General features: G+C 39.8%; 1 protein-coding gene across 2 annotated transcripts in view; it reads left to right on the forward strand.

The window, feature by feature from the left end:
• The window catches only part of pmepa1 (prostate transmembrane protein, androgen induced 1), a 40,592-nt gene that overhangs the window by 12,447 nt on the left and 10,212 nt on the right, over window positions 1–17,933 (forward strand). Inside the window, exons 1-2 of one of the 2 annotated variants that reach the window (XM_082534136.1) lie at window positions 14,414–14,782; window positions 17,080–17,234. In XM_082534136.1, the coding sequence (XP_082390262.1) occupies window positions 14,725–14,782; window positions 17,080–17,234 (213 nt within the window). In that variant the 5' untranslated portion in view covers window positions 14,414–14,724. Of the gene's footprint in view, window positions 1–14,413; window positions 14,783–17,079; window positions 17,235–17,933 lie in introns of those variants that run through there. The other variant, XM_082534135.1, reaches the window with a different exon arrangement.

The following is a 17,933-nucleotide window of genomic DNA, read 5'->3' on the forward strand; positions in this document are numbered from 1 at the left end:
GTCAAGACTAAACTTGGATGATTGTCAACTACTGGAGAGCATCTTACAAAAAAGACAAAAGCATAGATGATTTTCACCAAATGTGAAAAAAGAATTTGAGTTACGTAAGTCACCACATACGTATTTTGGCCTTTTGTGTGGATATACCTTACATTATGTTCGGAAGCAATCCGTGATGTAGATTTCACACAAAGACGTTTTGTGCGACATTTACGATGATTTGTCAACCAATCAGCTGCCCTCACTGCTAGACAGAGTCTAGACAATGGACACTTCAGTGTACAAAGCACACACATACACTCCCATTCCCCCCACCCACGCGACACAGACGCTCATGACCGTGGGCTTGACCCCTGTGCGCACACACACTCAGACTTCCAGAGAGAACGCGTCTGCCTCCTTTGCCCTCTGGCTCACAGGAAACAGCTGGGACCACGTCATTTGCATCCTCAAACACACACACACACACACAGAATGCCACCGTGACTCCTCCTAGCTGTTTATATTGCTAATAATTATCATTACATATTCAACCATTCAAACACATAGACACAAACCAAGCTCCACCTAAACGCCAAGTAACCCCCTCACTCTCTGACTGTCACAAACGCACATACATTTACACACGTACACACTGAGTGGATTTCAGTGTGTCTAGACAGAGCAGCAGGCTAGAAAAGCACACAGACAGCCCCTGTACTCCGCTTCAGATGCACATTAAGGATGTGATTCTAATGGTTTTAGGGCTAAAAGGTGAGAAAATAAAAGCCCACATGCACATCAAAACAAAGTTATATTACAATCATGCTCTTGCACTGTGGCCAAGTCTACATCCCCACTAAGCTGGCTCAGTCGGAAAACACATCTTTTCCTTTCCACTGTGGCCTTTTGTTCACATTCGATGGTGTTTTTCAAAGCCCAAAGCAGATCTCCTGGTCTACAGAGCAGCTAAACATGTAAATGTTGGCCTCAGATTTTTGATCATTGGAAAAATCGAAAAGTTGATCATGGGGAAAAGTATGCAACCTAAGCCTGCTTATGGTGGAACCTATTCGCTTTTTTAGAAAGGGGTTATAAGGAGTAAGGGGTTTACCTTTAAACTAATGTGCTCTGAGAATAGAATAGAACTAAACTTACTGTTGGTCAAACAAACAAGCAGCCTCAGTGCTCTTCAGTCAGTTTTTTATAGCTATGTCTGCACTACTACAGACTGCAGAAAGAAAAAGAGCTTTAAATGGCTGGAGACTTCACAGAGTGCATTTCAATGCATTTAAATATTTAATGTTTAAACTGTAAAAAAACAAGCAGAGGAAAAAGTGAATTTCGAACACAAACATATCCCCAAATAAATAATGATGCAAATAACGGTGCAATGGTTTGCTAACATCCTATGATCAAGGGTGTGTTCAGGGGGTCACATAGGGTGGCACTGGCCCATCTCAAAAATTTCACCACTTTGCAAAAGAGTTCAATGTAAAACAAATTTCAGGCTCCTTTGCAGCACTAATTTTCACTTAATGCTATTTGTATAAGGGCGCGCAGACCTGCACATTAACATGAAGACTCTGGCTAATGTTTCTCCAAATTTCTGCTCAGTGTTTATTTCTGATAAAATATTATGATAATGGCATTGCATTATATAGATTCTTCAAAACTATATAAGATGAAAACGCTGTAGGAGAATTTTTCAGCAGAAGAAGAAAGCTTTTTGAAATTTTATTTTTGGTCAGATTTAGCAAATATTTGACTGTTTCATGTTTCTGTATTTGCAGTTTTTATGTCTCGGCAACAATAAAGGTAATAATACTACTTCGAATGCTATCGAGATGAGCTGTTGAGATGGCTGTCGAGTTTTAAGACTTGCTTTTGGAAGGACTTAGATAGTTCTGCTGCCCACAAGTGGCAGAAAAATCTGTGAACGGAGCTTCCAGCATCTGTGGTGTCTCAGCCTGACAGCTGTTTTTGTTTTACGTAAACATACCAAATTTTAGTCCATTAAAGTCTTTGTGACGGCCTTGATTGTGCTCTTCATGTAAGCATGGGGACCACAAGACTTGATGATGATGGGTAGGAATGAGAAAACAGGAAATTTAAAAGAAAACAACATGTTGCCTTCATCGGATGTACATGTCTGATGAAGGTTTGTTCTTTTTACTATTTTTAGCCATGACTCAGTGTCCAGCCGCTCCATGGCATCAGACTTAAATTTGTATTTGGCTACCCCACACAAAGTCCACAAGACCTTTTGGAGTCAGTTGAAGTGAAAATTCAACTTGAAAGGTTTAAGGAACTTCTTAGAAGTTGTTTTTTTGTTTGTCTCCTAAATGCACCACAGTATGGAAGGAGTCTTCTTACAGGAGACAAACTTTGAAATAGCTAGTTTCTTTAAAAAAGACAAACAATTCCCATCACACCTGCACTGACAGATTCTTGGCTACATCAGAAACACGATCGCTGCTCACATTGTGTCCACTAGCTTCCCACACCTTCCTCAGTGAGGAGACGGTAGACTTTGCCAGCTGGCATGCACAGCTTAATGTGAGGCCCATATCATTTTGTGCTCTGGAGGCATGGAGCCAGTTTCCCAGCTTGTTTGCCATCCATCCATTAAGCTTTCACAACACACACCCTCTTATGGTAAACATTTCTGACCCTGATGATACGGAGAAACATCAACAGCATTAAAACACTGTCGGCTGTAAGTACAGGGAAAATATCATTGCTCTCTCGCAGACAGATTTCCACGTGTATGTTGGGTTTTTGCCAGATGTCTTTTGCAATAAACGTTAGAGTTCTACATGTCTACCACAAAATATTCAGACGGTAAAATATTTTCACCCTTTATTCCCCCCCACCCCCCGCTCCTGCTCATTCTTTCCTTTTTATACTTTCCATGCAGTTCTTTGTTTCAGCTTTGTTGCAGTCATGCTGTTTGGGTTTCTGCAGAAAATTGTTTTGTCTAAACTAGAGGTTATCTCATCTCTAGCACACAGACACATACACACACGCAAAGGCACAAAAGCAAAGGCGTGTTGATTCATGTGGAGGATAAAGAAAGGACATGAGCTCATTAGAGGTGAGTCTTTAAGAAAGAAAGTGCCCTCTCAGAGCCAGGTGTTTTTGAACGTTTTAGCCACCGGGCTCTGAGAGTGCACTTTCTTTCTTAAAGACTCACCTCTAATCAGCTCTCGTGAGGCAGGTGAGGCTTCGGTTTCTTGCTCAACGGCACCTGAATAATAAAGGAAGCATTCAGGTGTTCACTTGTTGCTATTGTTGGATTGCAGTTTATAAAGCGAGTGAGGGTGGCGGTGTTGGTCAAGGGAGGGTAAGAATGTGTTTAGTCATCAAATGGTTCAGTATTTCCTTAATGGAGCATGTTAATGTAAACAGAGATCATCAAATGTAGCATTTACATTATTATTCCACCATCATCATAGGTATTGGCATCTGTTACAATTCTTCAATGAAATAAAAGGAGCGACTGCCTGGGAGGGGAATTGCTACTAACTTAAGAAAATTAGCAAAATGTGTGTTAGGATAGGCTTTCTGGTTTTTAATACAACCACAAATAGTCTGGTTGCACTTCAAAACCACAAAAAAGTCTTAGAAGATACTAAGGAAAATAGTACAACTTTTCCAAATGACTTATTCTTGAAGCATAGATCGTGAAACCTTAAACTTCAACAGGTTGCTGCTTGTGAAATGACAGCGTTTGCTTATTATGTTTTTTAAATTCTAAAAGCAAACCAAATATGTTTGGAATTTGGACTTCGTCGCTATGATCCTGAGCAGATAAATGAGTAAAGCGCCAAATCACAACAACAGTCGCCTCAAGGCACTTTTTATTGTAAGGTAGACCCTACAATAGTAAAATTGTTCATTATTGAGAAAAAAAAATATAATGAAAGTTAGAATTAAGAGCCTTCTGAGCAAACCTACTCCTTATTTCGAGTCTTTGTTTGGCCTCCACCTCTTCAGCTGTTAGTGTGTAACTTGTAACTGCGTAACAGGTGTGTCGTTTTTAAAAGAGATTAATTATGAACACAGCTTCCTAGCAAGTCTTTAAAAGAAAGAGCTGTAAAATTTGTGAATTCATCAATACAAGTGATCTATTTTAGATTATGTTTAGTCATCCAATTCATCACTGATATCAAAATATTTAATAGTAGAGCTTTTAGTGGGGATTGGTACTTGAATCACATGGCATCCAGTCTGAGCACAACAGATTTTCGTGCACAGTAAATCATTAACATCGTTCTCAGTGTTTGCTTGTGTTCCGCACACACTCACTGTAGCCGCAGACAGAAGTGCTTTTAATTCATTAACCATTGTTTATTAATGTGGAATTGATTTTCCCATGCAGACACACAAAAACGCACACAGGGTCAGACAGACATTGTTTTGTCTAGCCAGGTGTGTGTGTGCGCGTGTGTGTGTGTGTGCATGAAAGGACTGGCTGAGCGAGTTTTGATTTGGCAGCTGGAGACGAATGCCTGGCTCACACACACACACACACATACATATATTTGCCTCATTTTGCAGGCTTGATCGCAAACTCATTACCTCTATAACTGCTTTTAGCTTATCTTAGGCACACACACCTGCAGAACACAACAGGTTTGTCCTTGAATATTTATTACACTAAATTCATACCTCCTTAGTGACCCTTTATCACTGAAACACCACTAATTTTTCTCAGTATTATTTCTTTTATATTCTTCTAAATGCATAAAAATTCACTATTAGTGGGCTATTGTGATACATTTAATGCTATGAGTCATTTTTAACAAGTTTTTGGAGCATGGCTTAAAACAGTTCTCTATTGAGGATACGCAAGTAAAATAATTTATAACTGTTTTGTCAGATAAAAGCAAACTTTTGGTTTCTTTCAGCTTTTGGACGTAGCTCAAAATGTCTTAGATGTTAGAAACCCATTTAGTGACTTAGCACACTTACAAATTCTTGCTCACTAAAGTGACCGACTAAGATTAAACTAATAGTAGCTGGAAAAAATCAGTAACATCTCATCAAAATTTTAAAAAAAAATCAGCCCAATTTCCCCAATCCATGTATACAGGATGCATCTTAATACTACTTAGAGTAGAGAGTTGGGTGTTCGTCTTGTAATTGGAAGGTTGCCGGTTCCAGACCCGGCTCGGACAGTCTCGGTCGTTGTGTCCTTGGGCAAGACACTTCACCTGCCGCCTACTGGTGTTGGCCAGAAGGGCCGATGGCGCGATATGGCAGCCTTGCTTCTGTCAGTCTGCCCCAGGACAGCTGTGGCTACAACTGTAGCTGCCTCCACCAGTGTGTGAATGTGAGAGTGAATGAATAGTGGAATTGTAAAGTGCTTTGAGGGGTCCCGAAAAACGCTATATAAATGCAATCTATTATTATTACTTAATGCATTAAATCGTGACATTGAAATTCATTATTAACATTAATTTAAATCAAACAACAGGAAATTAATCAACGACTGTTTGGATAATTGATAAAGTCATTTCTGGCCAATAACATGAAACATTTGACAGATCTGTGCCAGTTTTTACATTAACGGAATTTCTTTATTCTTCAAACTGTTAATCAGACACCGCTAGACATTTGACAATGCTGTCTGGAGTCTAGGAAAATGTGACAGCGATTCTTTTTCTAATGTTTTATAGAACAAATATTTGGTTAATAAGCAGAAATAATCTCAGAAGAGTCATTAGCTGGAGCTATGAAAGAAATATCGTGCACTGGCACATTTATCATATTGAATCACGTCCTCTTGTGATAAGTTATCAACACACTGGTGCCAAATACTTAACATTTTTATTAAAGCATTCAGGAGATCTAAACGGGCTACCCTGCCAGTCTTAGGTCACTTAAAGACTCCTTATGGTGGAGCGTATAAAATGAATGAGGGTAAAGTGAAGAGAGGGGTGTCACTGTACTGTGATGTGTTACTGTAAACAACCTAATGTAATAATATCATATTGAAAACTGATCCTTGGCTCTCAGCCCCTAGTGTATGCCAGTTATAATATGCATGATATCCGTACTGTTCTTTTATGACAGAAATAATAATTGTGTATACTAAAATGAAATCGTGATTATTTAACTATTGGCTTTACAAACACACACATTCATTAACAGGGGACGTGGTGGGAACACTGGGTTATCATGTTGAAAGCTGGGCCCAGACTGTGGGTTCAAGTGAGGCCTGTGGCTCGGCACAGATGTGGAGAGTGAGGGAGAGCTGTCCTGACGTGAAGTGGGCCTGGCAAGAGACCATTAGCAATGTGGAGAAAAAGGCAACTGTAGGCAATCATTAATGATCCAACCATTAATGAGCCCTCTGCAGGTTTATCCATGCAAAGTGTGTTTCAACTTTTTAATTCCCACTAGAAAGATTTTGTTGATCAAAGGCTGATTTTCAGTTATTTGAAATAGAGTTGAACCAGTAACTGATTTTTTTAAAGAAGGTCAAAAAGTGCACAGCTACAAAGAAAAGAGGAGCGCTGAATTTTTAAAAAATGAATGAGGGACAATAATTATTTTATCCATGTAAGCTTGTAGATGTAGAATACAGAAAAGACTAGTCATGCACAAAAGTAAATGTAACAATATAACAGTAAAGGTTGGTGTAATTTTGCTGTAATAGTACTGCTAAAGGGCACTTTGGCAAAAATTTGCCACTGCTGACAGAAGGAATTGAACCAGTAACTTTGTTAGCTAACCTGATGACCTGTAAATGTGTGTCTGTGTGCGCGCAGCCACTGATTGCACGCTGCTAATGATTATTATTATGTCTAGTGTCACTTTGGATCAGGTCCATTATAAACACACACACGCGAATGTGACCTGCCCCGTGACTTTCTTGTCTCTTTCTCATTCAAATGAACACCGTGTGTGTTTGTGAACGAAGGTCTATCTGTGTGCGTGCGCGTCTGCGTGTGCGGGGGTGCGAGACGACAGGGGTAGTCTAGCTCCTTCTGGCTAGAATTATAATGAGCAACACACACATACACTCGCGCGCGCACACACAAACACAGAGCCAGACAAGCAGCTGATAATGAGGTTTGATTTTCATATGTTTCAGACAGAATGCTCTGCAGGTCAGCTAGTACACAGAGGAGCAGTGTGTGTGTGTGTGTGTGTGTGTGTGTGTGTGTGTGTGTGTGTGTGTGTGTGTGTGTGTGAGAACACTGAGTGAATGATTTCCGGTCTCCTTGTTGGACTTTACATACTGTCACTTTTTCCATTGTTAACATTGATGGCTTTGCGTGTCCAGTACAGTATGAGGTGTGTTGTTTGCGTTTGTCTGTGCCTTGTTTCCATTTCGCTGATGTTTCTGATGTCAGCACAGCAGGGATTCTATTTAATTTTTATTCATTTCCTTTATCATCCCACAGCTCAGCCAGACTCCTGCAAACCAGAAAAAACAAATATTCTTAAGACATGCAGAAACATAACTGTAACTGTGTGGTCAGGATAATGTCTTTTATACAGTTTTACATTTTTTACTGTAATAATTTTGGTGAAAACAGTGCAATTGCTATAACAGAATTAAAGATAAAAAATGAGTTATTTCTGTAAAACCTTTGGACAACAGATGCCAAACACAAGACAACTATAATAAATACCGCCCACATGCTGATGAGAGCTAGTCAAACAAACAGCATGGTTATATCTTTTTAATAGCAACTTCAAAACATGGCCAACTTCAGAAAACAGACATACGCATACATATCACAGAAAGTAAAACAAAGTCAAGCCAAAAAGCAAATTATTTACAATTACAAAAATGCATTAGTGGTATTGAAATTGCATTTTTTTAAAATAAAATGTAAGTAAGCTAATGTACAGTACTGTAGCTCAGTATATTCACCACCTGTCACGAAAGTAATTCTTCTTCCAGTATTTTTACAAGAAACCTCAAAAAGCTGTGAACTCGTAGAACTTTAATCAGCTGTGTTGCAATTGTTTTAGGTGAAAACAGCATAAAACATGAAAGCACCAAACTTACTGATTAGTGCGACCTGCTCAATGAGACGTTTCAGTACTATAGCTTTTAATGCTATCCAAACACATTTACTTTTTTCTAATAATAATCCTTATTATTATTATTCAGTTTTATTAAAGTTGTCATTGGTTCTTGTTAAAAAACAAAGACTTTTGTATTTTATCATTCGTATTTAAAAAAAACTGAGTCAAATGTGTTATTAGGGTGGACTCTGAAAGGTCATTAAAGTCTGAAGGTCAAAGTGTCAAAGGTCACAGCACCTGTATTGTATTGGTGAGAGCTGGCAGCATGCTTTATGTGTTTCATGGTCAGGATATTTAGTTTACTCAGAGTCAGTGACCTACTCTCTGCTAGAGTTAGCATAGCTAGCGTTCCAGATGGGACTTGCAATTTAACATGGGAGTTCCCTGGATTAACACTCTAAATTTAGACTAATGCTTCTCTGTCCTTCTTCCACTCCAGCACTCATCTATTCCATACACCCAGTTCTTACACCTATTACATATCCTCCAGTTCTACTTTATTTTGTCTTGTTGTAAAATGTCTGCACTGAACATTTAGATAAGGTGGTTACTTACGTGGTGAAATAATGCTCTTTATCACAATGGCAGTGATGGCTGGTCCTCATTTGCAAAGTAGGCTTTGGGTAATGTAAAATTACACACTGTGCAAGTGGATCATGTAAAGTTACAGTTCTGGTTTTACATTTTGTTAATCATCTGTTACACTCGCAATCGTCACACTTTTGGGCTTTAAAATGCTTCAGTCGGTGAGTCTATTGACAACTTTACTGTCTAGTATTTCAATACATCAACTGTCAAATTCCTGTACTTTACACTGCAGCAGAGGTCCTTAGCTAATGTTCCTGCTCTCATTAAAGTCTGTGTGTGTGGGTGTGTGTGTGCTCGGTTTAAGTAACACATGACTGCGTGTCGTCCCAAACAAGACGTGATGAGAGAGAAGTTTCCTTTTTCAGAGCAAAGACTAATGAAAGATGAGAATCAGAAATGGGATGACGGTTAGAGAAAGATGAGGAAGGATGATAACTTACCCCTTCAAACATGCACACACACACACACACACACACACACACACACACACACACACACACACACACACACACACACACACACATTTCTGTCTCTATTTTCCCACTGTTGAATCAAGCAGTGGGAGTTTTATGGACCAAAGTTCCCACACTTGTTGGCTGCACCATGACTATGACTTCCAAAGTCAATGGGAAGAGACAGTGTGTATCATTTTGTGTGTCTTTCTTGTATGTATGTGTGGGTGTTTGTGCAAACCTCCCTTACACACACACACACACACACACACACACACATATACCACCACCCATTGCCCCCTATAGCCTTTCTCATGGAAATTGGCAGGCAAAATTGTGTGAACCTATGACCTATAACTCTGCCTCTCACACTCACACACATATAGGAGCTTGCACAAACACTCTCTCTCTCACACACACACACACATACACACACACACACACACAGCTGTCTGTGCTATTTCTGACTACCCAGACTGTCGAGTCATCTGAGGACTGAGAAAGGGGGGAGGAATTAGCGAGCTCTTCTCTCTCTCTTCTTCCCTTTCTCCCTTTCTACTCTTTTCATCATTGATTTTTTTTTACATTTTCTTTTCTGGTTGCCTTCCTTCCTCCCTTTTTAAGCTTTTCAACCTCATATTTTCCATCTCCTTTGCTAATATATTTCATGTCCTGCCTTCTTTTCTGCCTCCCTTCACATTCCCTGCTTTGCACTCTTCAACTTCTTCCCTTCCACTCCCTCCTTCCTTCCCACCATATTTTCTTCCTCCCTGTCTTCCTTTCTCCTACCACCCCTCCCTCAATTCTCCTGCCCTCCCCACTCTCTCTCTCTGTCTGCACTCTCAGAGCCATCTGACTCGGCAATGACCGCTTGTGACCTTTAGTTGAATGCAGGAGGAGGAGGAGAAGGAGGCAGATAGACTGAGAGCAGGCAGCGGATGACAAATGAGCTAATTGCTTTAGATTAACCATGGAGTGTCTGCCTGCCTGCCAGGCTTACGGCCTCCTCCTGTCTAGACAACACCACAGAGGGAGGGAAGCGATCAGCAATCTCTCTCATGCAACAATTCTGAGAAGTGAAAATGTTTCTTTAGCATTGCACAAGGAAAATTAAAGGAACTTCAAACGGCTATTTAGAATTGTTCTTCCTTGAAGATAAGGCACTGGGAAGACACAGGTCTGAACCTTGATCTTTCAAAAAGAAAATATGCTGAATTTTAGTGCAACACTGTAAATCCTGCATAATTCAACCTGACACCATTTTTTTTGTTTCAGTCCTGATAAACCAGAAAGCACCACAGACTTTCTGTTTAGTCTCTAAGCTGATGTAAGCTGTGCAATCAGACTCAGGATGAAATGAGAGATGTCAGGCTTTTATTTTGATGATCAGTTTTTACACAAACCATCTTTTTCTGAGATTATCTTTAATATGCTGCAAATTCTTTTTGGCATAATCAAATTCATAAAAACAAAAAATGAAATGTAACTCTCAACTGTTTTAAGTTCAGTCATAAAGTCAAACTTTGACTTCTTCAACTTTTCAGTTTTTTATCACTTTGAAAATATATGCACGTTTTAAAATCGTGCACTAATTTTCAGTGTCTGATCGCTACAATGTTGCAATGAAGCATAGCTAATAGGCCTAGAATAGCAAGACGTGCTGCTGCAGAAGCCTTGAGGCAAATAACAGCAAAACAACTAATGGAGACGAGTTGGAGATGCTTTTATTGCATTAAAATGATTAAAACAATTACACAATACAATTATATATTAGAAGGCATCTGTCATAGATTAAGGAAAGACGGCAGCTATGATAAACTCAAATGGCGTCATTAGAAAAAATATTCCTGCATAAAAGATAAGGGGTCATAAATGAATCCTCTCAGTTATTTTGGTTGCTTGTCTAATCTGGCTGAAGGTTAAGCACCTGCACTGATTCAATTAGTCAGTCAACTGAAGATAATTTGAAACTGGATGAGCCATTTAAGTCATTTTTAATCACCATCACACATGTGACAATTTTTTTAGTAAACTGCAGATTAGAACAAACAGGTGAGCTGAAAATATCGCCTTAACTATTCAAGGATTAAATAAAAATTATTTTGCACAATACAGTTGCACCCCAGATGGCTAATGAATTAGTAAGAGATTTTTTTAGACTCCATTTGTGTGAAATACAATGAAGGTTAGGGGTAGAGAAGTCGTCTTTTGGATCACAGTCCACTGTCCATTATTTAAAGACAAAAAATAAAAGAGTTTGATGAAGTCAACAAGGGTAGCAGTGTCTTTTGAAATTTATCTGGGGCAGAGGGATTTCTTTGACTTATAACCTTAGCAATTGTCAATGCAGCGTGGGCTGAGGCTTAATAAACCCATGAATGCGGTTTTCTGTTTGCATTTGGCACAAATACTCGGCGGTGCACATTTTTGTCTGCCAGGAAGAAATCAAATACACTAAAGCTTGATCATTGTTTGCCTATTTGTTTTATATTTCTTTTCTTGTCTCTTTGAATGCACACATATGAGCATGTAGCTGAGATTTTGGAGCCTCTGCGGTTTGCACAAACCTGCTTTTTGTAGCATACCACAGACACAGTGTTATTATGTATCTTCGCTGGAGCATGTTTTAGCCTCAAGGATGTTTTTCAGTGGTGCATCTGCACAACACATTTGCTTTAAAAATAATTTTGGCATACCAAAAAGGCTTCTGCGATTGAAAGAGAAGAGAAATAAGGATGAAGAATAAGATGACAGAGAGAAAAGAGAAGAAGAGGGAATGGGGAAAATGAGGTGGAATGGCTGCGCATTTTAAATCTCCACAGGGTGGGGGAAAAACATGCCCTAAATTCTGCAAAAAATAAAATAAAATCTCTCTGCAAAATTATGCACCTTAAAATGAGCGGCATAAGTGGATTAAAACACAGTTAGCATGCAGAATGGAAGGAGTGAGCTAAACGCAGCATTATTGACACTGGAGAGAAAAGAGAGAATCAAAATAAGAGCAGAAAAGAAAGGGAAGGGAGGAGAGCTGCTGGCCGACCTGCTGGCCTCGCAGTTTTGGGAGCTCTGTGTTCAAGGGAATTGACAGAGTATGTGTTTATAGCAATAGTAGGAATTTTTTATTGAATGATGACGCATCAATTTGCAAAAGCCGAAAGGAAACAGGATAACAAACATTAAAACGTCAGCGAAAGGCACTCCAGAGTGGCTCAAACTTGTGCCTGTAAATGCAGCTTTCAAACATTCGGTCCACGGGCCAGAACCCCTGGTGTGTCGATGCCAAAATATTACAAGGGTGTGGAAATATCTGGAAGCTTAAAAGTATTTTTTTTTTATCTCTACAAGTTGTCTAAACTGTAAAAAAGTAAAAAAAAAACAAAAACAAATCTGTAGTTCCAAAATACTTGTAGATCTACTTTAATCTATCACTTATAGTCTGCTCTTCATGTGTTTTGTAAAGAATGGTTTAATAAATGTGGTTTTACTTATTTAGACTAAAAGCAACGGAGAAGGTGGACATGTTTACTTCTTATTATTAATATTGTTAATTTAATATGCATGGGTTTTGCTGTTGGGGCCCACTTTACATCAGATTTGGCTATATATGTACTTTTACCAAAATGAGTCAAACAAGCCTAGTGTCACTACAAAGCTATAAATATGTCAATAGAAGTGCTATAAATATAATATTAAGATGACCAGTTTTGAGATATCCAGTAGGAAGCAAACAACTAAATTAGCACATAAAAAAGGTGTGTAAGTGCCAGAATGCAACAGTATGGCTTTATGTGCTAAATCCACTTTTAATTTTTGAACAATGTTGCCATGAAATGTTCAAACCTCGGACAGAAAGGAGAAAAAAAAGGACTGAAAGGAAGGACGGAAAGATATCAAAGGGAGAAATTAAGGGACGTACTGTAGCAGACATGGGAGGAAAGGAACACAGACACCCACATGAGCAAACATAAACAGACTAAAATTATTATCTGTAAACAGTCACATTGCCTGTTAAAGCGAACTGTTGTTATTGTCAAAGGCAAAAAAGGAACAGAGAGGCACTTAAACATACAGCGATGCCAGTCTCGCCATCTGTGTGAAGCCACCCAGACTGTGTGTGTGTGTGTGTGTGTGCGCGTGTCTGTGGGCTCACTGCCTGCTGACAGCTTGTTCTTTCAGCTGGTGCTAAACTCCCACAACTTTTCTTTCCCTCCCTTTCCTTTCCCTTCGCAACATACCGTACACAGCACAGTGGCCTCTTTGGTAACTATAAACCTTCCAAGCCGTCTTTTCTGCATTCACAACGTCAACAGGAACTCTGACGTTATGTAACAGGGCTGCATGGTAGTGCAGTGGTTAGCAATGTCACCTCATACCAAGAACGATCCTGGGTTCGGACCAACCTGGCTTTCCGAGTTCACCCTGTGGATGTGTGGGTTACATCCAGGTGCTCTGGTTTCTGCCCAAAGAACTTAGAAACAGAGAGAAGATGCAGACGTGACAGTAGCTGATCTTCTGTGATGGACCGAAAAACCACGACTGTACATGTGGGTCCAATCCACTTGAATCCACTTATGTAATTAGGCCCCACAACCCCTGACATTGGCTGGTAATTTAAAAAAAAAATTATTATAACATTTTCCAAGTAATATGAGGGAAAAGGGGCTTCATTAGTGTGAGGTTAAATATTCTCATGGTTTGCCTTTTGCTTAGTTTTCTTAGCATTTTGGATAAAAGTGTTATTTTGTGGGAGACAACATATTGGGCTTTGTCCTGGAGGGATGGTGTTGCCTTACAGCTAAATTTAGGTCTGGATATTTATGGACGGTGACACAATTTTCCATATTTTGCATCTGTACACCAGCAAAAATAGATTTGAGAGTCAAAGAGGGATGAATTACAACATTTGCAGGGAATCATTTCATACACGATCTCTTCATATAATATTTAAAAAGCTGCGCTCTTGTTCTTGACCCCTGCCGCACCATACCGTGCCATGACAGACCATACCAGACCACAACGATCCTTTCAATGATGAAGCAGTCAGTACTAACTATTGTATTCTGCTTGTAAGAGTTTAATTGCCTCAGTGTTTGAATGTCCTAATGAGCAGAGAAGTTCAAACTTCAAACTCAGCTCCCCCTCCCTTCTCCATGTCTCTCTCTCTATCTCATCATTATTCTCTCCATCCCACTGACCCATCTGTCTCCTCTCCCAGACGCTCCCACCACTCCCCCTCTTTTTCTCTCCCCTCTCCCTCTGTCTCTTTCTCTGCCTCCCCTCCTCCCTCACACTGACCCCTTTTGTTCACAGCTATTGGGTTTTGGTGGCGAGGGAGGGCAGAAGAAAGGGTCTGGTCAGCTGTTTCCTCGATATGTGCGCCTGTGTGTGTCTGGACAGTGTGGGAATGTGTGTGAGAAAAAGTTGCAGACAAAGCTTACTCCAGGCTCAGAGTGTGTGTGACGGCCGGTGAGGACACACATGGTGTTGGAGCATCCACGGGATATGAAGCTTGGAAAGTTTTGTTTTACTTTCTTTTATTTTTGTTGTTTTGGTTTAGCGTTGGTTTCTTCCTTTTCCCTCAGTAGCAGATCTTCGGGATCTGTCCTCTGGAAATCAACCTTTTTTTTTGTGAGGCTTGTTGAGTGACGAGACTATGCAACCTTCATCACAGAGTCACAACCATGACAACTGTGTTCAGACACAGTTGTGCGGTGAGTTTCTTATCTGAGATGAAAAGATGGATGTTATCAGATTCCTTTGTATGCACTAGAGTCTGATTTATTTTTAAGCAAGCACGCTTTAGTCTTTAAGTTCATTTTTCCTTTTAAATGCATGCGAATCAGCATATTTTCAGATAGTTGTAGATAGTTACATATGTATATATCTAAATTGTCAATTAAAGTTTTTCTTACATGTGGGAGTTTGCAGGTTTACTATGTGCGTCACTGCATATTAAAAATCTTGGAAATTTGGACAGTTGGTCAAGTGAAATGGCATTTAAATGCATCATCTCAGCCAACTTTGGGTTATCTTGTTGTGGAAATCCTTTTAATCCCAGGAAGTCTGCAGCTGCAAGTCTTACAGAAGTTTGTCCTAAGTGGTCTTCTGACCACGTTCCCTGAAGTTCTTTGGGGTCCTCTTGTGTATATAGACCAGCGGTCCCCAACCCATGGGCCTCGGACCAGTACCGGTCCGTGAGTCGTTTGGTGCCGGGCCGCGATAGTTGAGGCTCAGGTGTGAAATGTATGGTTTTCAGGGTTTTTTATCGGTTTTCAGCGTTATTTTGTTATCGTTTTTATCGTTAACTCGGTTTTCCTGGGTCTTTTCAGGTGTGTTATGAATAAATCTTCTTTTTTTTCGGTACCGGTACTAGTTTCATTTTGTTGTATTTATCCGCCACACCTTAAGCCCGGTCCGTGAAAATAATGTCGGGCATAAACCGGTCCGTGGCGCAAAAAAGGTTGGGGACCGCTGATATAGACCATACGTGCTAAGCATAAGTGCCTAACAGAAGGGGAAGAATGATGCTTTTAATCATGGTTAAAATAAAATGTTCGATTTGTTTTGTTAAAAAACTGGTGCTTAGTTCCCAGAAACTAGTATATGTTTTAACTTTGGCTGTTCACTTCTATTGATTCTTTAAAACTCTGCTTCTCTATCAAACAGTTCTGCGCATCTCTGAAACTTTCTTTTTTTGCTTTAATATGTCAGTGTAGCCTGTGAGCTAATATAAATAAATGTGATAAAAAGTAATACGTGAATGAATCCAGCGATACAGGAGTCATCTGACTCTATACTTCTTCATCTTCTGTGATGGTTTACTGGTAAGAGGAACTCAAGACTGTGAGAACCGGTGTGGACTGTGAGAAAAACAGAATGCAGTGTGTGTGGGCAGGGGGTGTGCGGGGGAGGGTTGGTTTGTTGTCTGCTAGTTACTTTATGCTCTTGTGTCTGACTTGGCCCTGACCTCTGCCTGCTCCCTGTGAAAAAAACAAAACAAAAACAAAGTGTGAGAAAAAAGCCTCCGTTTCTGTGTGTGTGGATAATGGCAGTGCTGATGATGGGGGAGGTGGAGCAGGGTTAAGGGGTATTTAAAGCAGGCTGTCTCTCAACAAAGGTGGCCCTGTCTGTCAGCCTGGCCTCGGCTGGCTGTGTGTGTGTGTGTGTGTGTGTGTGTGTGTGTGTGTGTGTGTGTGTGTGTGTGTGTGTGTGTGTGTGTGTGTGTGTGAAACACCCTGACCTGACATGAAGACTATATCTTTCTCTGTTTTTTCTTCTAATAACATCAATTATACCAGCCTGCTTTAAATGTGTGTTTTTGTATTTGTTGAAGTCATTTTTAACCACGAATGTGATGAAGCACTCCAAGTAGTACTAAAAAACCAAAAAAGATGATGAACTCATATATTTTACACAGTAATTATTGGGTATATGTTGCAATACTGTTTTATGTACTTTAGCTCTCTCCATGTTGTTTGACCTCAACTACCAACATCCCCAATGATTAAATGGACAATACTATTTTTCAAATCCAGCCATGAGTTATTTTGTTATTATTATCATTAGTATTTCAGTTGAATAACTAAATCAGGATGTACAACAGTGTTTTGTTTCTGTGAAAGCCCTGAACTTTTGAAATGTGTATTTTTTGTTGCTTGGAATGAAACTAGAGAGCCGTGATCTGTTATTGCCCTAAAACGTAATAAGAGGATGGTGATTATGTTATCTGAGGCAACTATACAGGGGATGAGGCCTTTGGCCATCTAAAAAGTCTCTGACAATGATTGAATTTTCCAATAAATAAATAAATAGAAATATTAGATCTTCAAATATAATGCAAAATAGGCAGATGTCATCATACACTTTTCATGTCCTTGCAAGGCCTGACCTAACGGTGTTAATGCGACTGTACCATCATCAGGGTTATTGTACAAAGAGCCACAGAGGACTGTTTTCTGCTTTCTTGAGACTCGTACTTATGTCAGTCTTTGTTTCTCTGTCACTGCAGCCCAGCTGGAGTTCGTCCAGATTCTGGTGATCGTAATAGTCATGATGGTGATGGTGGTGGTCATCACCTGTCTTCTCAACCACTACCGCCTATCAGCACGCTCCCTTCTCTCCAGGCACACCCCTACACGCAGGAGACACCTGCCACTGGCCAACGTAAGTCAGACTTATGCCAGGACTGCATGATGATGTGTTGCCCAAGCTATGCACTTACAGTAGCTCATTCATTATGTGTGCAAGACTTTTTATTCAGTTGGGTTTACATACATGTTGCTGCTAAAAAGGTAACACAGTTCTGACACACCGAGCAAAGAAGAGAAAATGTATTTTAAGGCCTGTAGTTCACTGTTTTCTTTCATTTCAAAGAAATTCATTTTATTCAACCTCAATACACCAAAATGTGCACTTGTATCCAGACTATAGAATAGAATAGAATAGAATAGAATAGAATAGAATAGAATAGCCCTTTATTGTCATTGTACATGTACAATGAAATTATGGGTGCTTTGTGCAGGAATTAAATATAAATGATAAGACAGGAGGAATAAATAACAAGCAGGAGAAACATTTACAAAACAGTAGAAAGGCAGACATTGGAGAACAAAGTGCTTGAAAGTAGTGCAAAGGGCTCGGTCAGAGTATAGAGTCCATGTGTGAGTCGCCTGAGTGATGAGAGTTACTCAGACCATGGCTCAGATTGGTGAGATGAGTGACAACTTTGCTTACCTACTGCATCACTACACCGCTCATTTTTCCATAGTGCCTTTACATAGCTTAAACATACACGTGTTTCTGTGTCAGAGACAGATAAAGTCGGTTTGAATATGTGGAGCAAACAGAAAATGAAAAGTTGTA

Source organism: Aulonocara stuartgranti, assembly GCF_965226115.1.
Source record: "Aulonocara stuartgranti genome assembly, chromosome: 5".
Lineage (NCBI taxonomy): Eukaryota > Metazoa > Chordata > Actinopteri > Cichliformes > Cichlidae > Aulonocara > Aulonocara stuartgranti.